Genomic DNA, 6882 nt, shown 5'->3' with positions numbered 1-6882 from the left:
GCCAGGAGCAGAGGAAGTGTGGACTGAGAGAACTAGAAGTATTCTCAGACTAAGCCATGTCAGGATGCCCACAGGAGCGAGGGGAGACGGACCATGGGAAACACCTGGTCAGGACGAGCCTGGACTGCTGTTTTGATTTCCGAGTTTCCTACCGACCTAGAACTGTATATGTAGCTAAGGGTAACTCTGACCTCCCCATCGCACCGCCGAATGCTGGGATTACAGGACTGTCTTACCATGCCTAGCTACTATATTAGCTATTTTTCTTCTTGGTGGTGTTGAAGATGGAAGAGCTTAATGAATGCTAGACAAGTATTCTACCACTGAGTTATACTCCCAATCTTCCTCCCATCCCTATGTGCGCACATGCATTCGTACGTGTTTGTGTGGGTGGTGTGTGTGTGTGTCTGTGTGTGTGTGTGTCTGTGTGCATTTTGCTAGGGATCAAATCCCAGGTGTGATGCTTGCTAGGCAAACGTAGGACTTTGTTTTAGCCACAACCTGTACATAAGGAAGATGTCCTTTCAGACAGGAAATAAAAAGTAATTTTATCTTGCTTTTACATATGGTAGTAAATTAAAATCAAAAATATTCTGTGAAGAGGAGCAAGGGTGTCCTTTGGAGGATGCTCATCCTAGCAGGCAGGCAATTGTGTGTTCTCTGGGTTTGGTCCCAGCTTGCAGCTGAGTGGCTGGAACTCTGGGCATGTGGTTTAGCAGCTTCCTTAGAACAGACTAGAGCTGCTGGTCTTCAAGCTATTGATGAGACTATTTTCTGTGTGACTGTTGGAGGCCCACCATGGTTTTCATATAATTGTGCTAGAAAAAAAAAGATGAAGAGAAGGGAAATTGATGAGGAGGTGTGGTCTTAGCAAGGACTCACAAGCCATGTTACGTGCACGTCATCATTGCTCCTGCAAACATCACAGTCTGGAGACAAAGCACTCTCTGCACAGTGCAACTGCTATGAAAAGTAACATTCCATCCAAACACTTTCATTCTTCCAGTCTAAGGAACGTGTGCAAAACGTTTGAAATGCCCTGGCAGTTATGTTTAAAAGGAGACATGTACTGGGCATAGCGGCATGCACCTTTAATTCCAGTGGCCAGAAAGCAGAGGCAGGTGGGTGGCTGTGAGCTCCACCTGCTATCTAGTGAGTTCCAAGACAGCCAGAGCTACATAGTGAGACCCTATCCCAAAACAAACAAAAAATAGGCATGCATGCTTCAGTGGCCTACATAATATCTGACAGGGAATGGATTCAAAAGAGAAAAGATGTTATAGTTTATTGTTGGACTTTCTTGGGCCCACCAGTGGATGAATAATGACACAGAGACTTATAAACTTTATTATGCTTGGCTACCTCCCAGCTAGCTCATCTAACTTAGTAACCCAACTGCCCATGATTCTTTCCCAGAGATCCTCTCAGTCCTGAGAGGTCCTGACTTCCCTTTCCTGCCCAGCTATTGGCCATCAGATCTTTATTAAACCAATCAGTAAGTGAGGAAGGTGTATGTTTACAAAATACTGAGGCAGGTGATGAGCCATAAGAATAACAATATCAAAGTTCAGGTTTGCTGTTACAGAATTAACAATTGAAAAATACAAAGACAACCTTCACACAATATACCCCAACAATAGTTTGGATATGAAGTACTTTATATACTATATACCTTAAAGCATATAGGTTCCTGTGTTTGCAAGCTTAGTCTCCATAGGTAGATCTGATCATTGAGAGGTAATGGGAAAGTGAGAGCTAATCAACGGATTTATCAACCACTGGATTCATAACTTGATAGCGTTAGTGGAAGGTGGTGGGACGCAAGAGGTAGGAGCAGGTTGGAGGATGTAGGTCACTGGGGTTATGGCCTGATAGGTTTATCATATCCTTGATCCACCCCAGTCCTTCTCAGATTGAGCGCGTTGATGATACAAGCAGCTCTCCACCATGCTCTTCTGATGCTACCATAAGCCTATAACAATGGAACCAGTTTATGAGGTAAAGTAAATCTTTCATCTTTGTTTTTCCCTTTGTTTCTATTTCTGTTTGTTTCTAGAGAGGGTCTCCATGAAGCCCAGGCCTGCCTTGAAGCACTCCTCCTGCTTCCAGCACTCAAGAGGCATGTGTGGCCAGAGTGGCTTAATCCTTCCTACTTTTAGGCTGTGACTCCCAGGTATTAGTCATAGCAATAGGGAACTAACAGGAGGGGCTGGACCTCCAGAGGTCTTCTTTTGATAGTAAAATTCTTTTCTTTTAATCCACTGCTAGGATCCCTGAGAGTAAATAGGAAAGGCTGTCACTAAAGCAGGGGGCAGGAAAGGAGCAAATGTTAAAGCTAGCTTAGAATATGGAAAGGAACTCTAAAGTCCCCAAGATAAGAAGCTGAACATGCAATGCCAACACTAAGCTGGAATTTTCCTTCTTGAGATAGTGTCTCAATATGTAGCCCAAGATGGCCTTGAACTCAAGATACTCCTCCCTCTGCCCCTCCCCAAGTGTTTAGATTATTGGATCTTACATAACACCTGGCTCAAGATGGAACTTTTCCTCCTTTGAACCCAGGACCTTACACAGGCCTTACAAAGGCAAACGCTCTATTTCTGAGCTACATCTCTCAGCACTTAAGCTGGAATTCTTGAAGGGAGTGAAACACTCCTAGGTTGGTAATACTCTATGGGTAAATGCAAAAAGCAAACACTGGCAGTGTAGAGGGGAAAACCTGAACATTCCAACACTTAAGAAGCAGGAGCAGGACAAACAGGAGTTCAAGGCCACTCTGTGCTACACAGCAAGTTCAAGGCATGTCCTGAACTACATGGAACTTTGTTTCAAAGAAAAACAAATAGCCAGCCAGATATGCTGCTGAGCGCCTGTAATCTCAGCATTCCACAGATACAAGCGGGAGTAATATGATTTCAAGGTCATCTTTAGCTGCATAGTGAATTTGAGGCCAGCCTAAGCTAACGATTTAGTGTCTTGTTTGTTTTGGTTTGGTTTGGTTTTTTGAGAGAAAGTTTCTCTGTGTAGCCCTGGCTGTCCTGAAATTCACTCTGTAGACCAGGCTGGTCTCAAACTCAGAGATCTACTAGTCTCTACCCACATGCTGGGATTAAAGGGTCTCACTATGTAGCTCTTGCATGGAACTCATTGTGTAGATCAGACTGGTCTCAGTCATAGAGATCAGATCTTCAGGAGACCATGTCTTAAGAAATCAAAACAAAACAACACCTCTCCCACCCTGCTCCAAAAAACAAGTATATGCCCTTTCAGGAAGAAGATTATTTCTTTTTTTTTTTTTTTTTTTTTTTTTTGGTTTTTCGAGACAGGGTTTCTCTGTATAGCCCTGGCTGTCCTGGAACTCACTTTGTAGACCAGGCTGGCCTCGAACTCAGAAATCCGCCTGCCTCTGCCTCCCGAGTGCTGGGATTAAAGGCGTGAGCCACCACGCCCGGCCGAGAAGATTATTTCAATTCATATGTTTTGCAGTCCTTAAGTCCAATCAAATATGAGCTTGTGATTTAAAAAATATATTTGGGACTGGAAAGATAGCTCACTGGAGAGATAGCTCAGTGGTTGAGAGCACTGGCTGCTCTTCCAGAGGACCCAGGTTCAGTTCCTATCACCTTCAGTTCTGGAGGGATCCGAGGGAATCCTACACCCTCTTCTGGCCTCCACAGGCACCAAACATGCAAATGGTGCACAGAGAGACAAGCAAGCAAAACACCAATACACATAAAATAATGGCTTTTTAAAATGTAAGTATGTAAACACACACATACATGCTATAAATCAGTCTCACAATTAAAGAAACTAAAAAAAGGAAAGAAAAAAAAAGCAAATAGTACTGAGCACAGTGACCGAAACCTGTAATCTCAGCATTCGGAGTGTGGACCAGTTCCAGGTTACCCTTGGCTACCTAGCAAGTTTGAGACCAGCCTGGGATACATGATGCTTGTCTCAAAGAAACAAACCAAATCACAAAAGCCACCTGAGCACAGAGGGCTGCACAGTGTTCAAGGCCTTGGCAGAGTGAAGCCTGGGGAGTCATAGGTTCTCTGTGGCTGACACCATGTCTACTTCCACTTGAGCTACATAGGATCCTCTGTCCCCTGCCATTTGTTCAGGATAGCCCTTCTCCACAGGCCGTGGTCTCAGAGGATTTCATTCTTAGACTGTCATGGGCTGTAAGCCACCATACATGGTTATAGGTAGGCTAGCATTTACAAGCCATGTCCAGACCTGGCCATGATCTATGTGATCCTCCTTCCCTCACTTCCAAAGTCCAGCCTTATTCCAGTCTGGAGCTGGCAAAAGACACCTACTGATTAAGGGTGACACTCAATCTTCCTGGCCTGGTACCATCACATACATCTGCAACATACACTCAGACACACCCTGTGCCTATCTAATGGAGTTGGTGGTTCTGAGTATCCTAATAACAAAGTCTTCGGGCCCTCCACCCTCACAGACATGAATGTCCAAAGTTACCTTCTGCTCTGTCTTGACTTTGGCATTGTAGAAGGTGATGGAATCAGGACCCTCAGGCAGGACAGTCTGCTGCAGATGGCTGAACCTGTCCTGGTCATCTTCTCCCTGGGAGAGGCCCAACCAAGAATAGTATCTCAGCCTGGCATTGTCAGGATAAGCCCTGGCAGAGCCTATGCTTAGCATCAGGACAGTCCCTTGCTGGGATTCCAAATGCACCCAGAGCAGCTGTAGCATCCATGTCTGCTGGTGTCCTTCCAGATCCCTCTGGAAGGGCCGCCTGGCACTGAGGAAAGTTGACAGTAATAAAATGGATTCCTCTGTCTCTGCCTTGCCATCTCTCTGTCTCTGTCTCTCTCTCTCTGTCTCTCTCTCTCTCTCTCTGCTATCTGTCTCTCTGCTTGCTTGCTCTCTTTCTCTCTCTCTCTCTCTCTCTCTCTCTCTCTCTCTCTCTCTCTCAAAAAAAGATTTATTTAGATATATGGGTGCTGTGTCTACATTGGAATTCATGGAACTACAGTTATAAACAGCCGTGAGCCACCATGTGGGTGTAAAGAATCGAACTCAAGGCCTCTGGAGGAACATCCAGTGCTCTCAACCACTGGTCCATCTCTTTGGCCCTTACATGTCCCCCTTTAAGATTTGTGCTGGTTGGGTTTTTTTGTTGTTGTTTGTTTTGTTTTGTTTTGGTCTACTTGACACAAACCTAGACATGTCTGGGGGGAAAAGACCCTCAATTAAAGAGTTTCCTCCATAAGGCTGGCCTATAGACACTCTGTGGGGCATTTTCTTGATTAATGATTGATACCAGACAACCCAGCCTATGGTGGGCAATGCCACCCCTGGGAAGGAGGTCCTGGATTTTATAAGAAATCAGACTGACGAGGCGAGAGAGATGGTTCACTCGTTAGGAGTACTGGCTTCTCTTCTAGAGGACCCAGGTTCAACCCTTACCACTCACAAAATGTCTTATAACTGTGTATGACTCCAATTCCAAATGGAAACCAGCACTTTCTTCTGAACTCTAAGCCCCAGGCACACATGTAATACACATACAGATAGACCTCACTCACACCTATCTATCTATCTATCTATCTATCTATCTATCTATCTATCTATCTATCTATCATCTATCTATCTATCTATCTATCATCTATCTATCTATCTATCATCTATCTACCTATCTATCTATCATCTATCTATCTATCTATCTATCATCTATCTATCTATCTACAATCTATCTACCTATCTATCTATCTATCATCTATCTATCTATCTATCATCTATCTATCTATCTATCTATCTATCATCTATCATCTATCTATCTATCATCTATCTATCATCTACCTATCTATCATGTATCTATCTATCTATCTATCTATCTATCATCTATCTTTTTTTTTTTTTTTTTTTTTTTTGGTTTTTCGAGACAGGGTTTCTCTGTGTAGCCCTGGCTGTCCTGGCACTCACTTTGTAGACCAGGCTGGCCTCGAACTCAGAAATTCGCCTGCCTCTGCCTCCCGAGTGCTGGGATTAAAGGCGTGCACCACCACGCCCGGCTTCATCTATCTATCTATCTATCCTCTATCTATCATCTATCTATCTATCTATCTATCTATCTATCTATCTATCATCTATCTATCATCTATCTATCTATCTATCTATCTATCTATCATCCATCTATCATCTGTCTATCATCTATCTATCATCTATCTATCAATCTATCATCTATCTATCATCTATCTATCATCTACCTATCTATCTATCATCTATCTATCTATCATCATCTATCTATCTATCTATCTATCTATCTATCTATCTATCTATCTATCATCTATCTATCTATCTATCTATCTATCTATCTATCATCTATCTATCTTTGGTTTTCTGACACAGGGTTTCTCTGCATAGTCCTGGTGGTTCTGGAGCTCACTCTTTAGACTATACTGAACTTGAACCTAGAGATCTGCCCACCAAGTGCTGGAATTAAAGGCCTGTGCCACCACCACCTGGCTTAGAAAAAAGGGTGGGGGAAAGAAGTCATGGGCAGCAAAGGAGCAAGCATTCCTCCACAGTCTCTGCTTCAGTGTATGTCTCTAGGTTCCTGCTCACTTTTCCTCATAGTGTAGCTTAAAGCTTGTAAGCTGGAATAGACCCTCTTCGCTCTCAACCTTGCTCTAGAAACCTAACTAAGGTAAGATTTTCAAAAAGATTTGTATGTGTTTAAGTCTACACGACTGTATGCCTTATGTGTGCTGTTGCCCACAAAGGCTAGAAGAGGGCATTGGAACTGGAACTAGAATTACAAATAGTTGTGAGTGGCCTGACATGGGTGCTGAGAACCAAGCTCAGGTCCTCTGGACAAGCAGTAAGCCCTCCTCGCTGCTGAGCCACCCC

General features: G+C 43.6%; 1 protein-coding gene across 6 annotated transcripts in view; it reads right to left on the bottom strand.

Moving 5' to 3' along the window:
• Positions 1-528: 528 nt before the first annotated feature.
• Kif9 (kinesin family member 9) overlaps positions 529-6882 on the bottom strand; it is a 49098-nt gene continuing 42744 nt past the window's right edge. For 4 of the 6 annotated variants that reach the window (XM_021172877.3, XM_029482112.2, XM_021172878.3 and 1 more), the window contains 2 exons: positions 4489-4593; positions 1260-1972 (listed from right to left, as the gene is read on the bottom strand). In XM_021172877.3, the coding sequence (XP_021028536.2) occupies positions 1862-1972; positions 4489-4593 (216 nt within the window). In that variant the 3' untranslated portion in view covers positions 1260-1861. Of the gene's footprint in view, positions 819-1259; positions 1973-4488; positions 4594-6882 lie in introns of those variants that run through there. The other 2 variants (XM_029482111.2, XM_085828067.1) reach the window with 1 other exon arrangement.

The sequence above is a fragment of the Mus caroli genome, unplaced genomic scaffold (assembly GCF_978045245.1).
Source record: "Mus caroli unplaced genomic scaffold, Mus_caroli_1 scaffold_11, whole genome shotgun sequence".
NCBI classification, from domain to species: Eukaryota; Metazoa; Chordata; class Mammalia; order Rodentia; family Muridae; genus Mus; species Mus caroli.
Note: the sequence above shows the minus strand (reverse complement) of the source record. Positions and strands in the feature narration are given on the sequence as shown.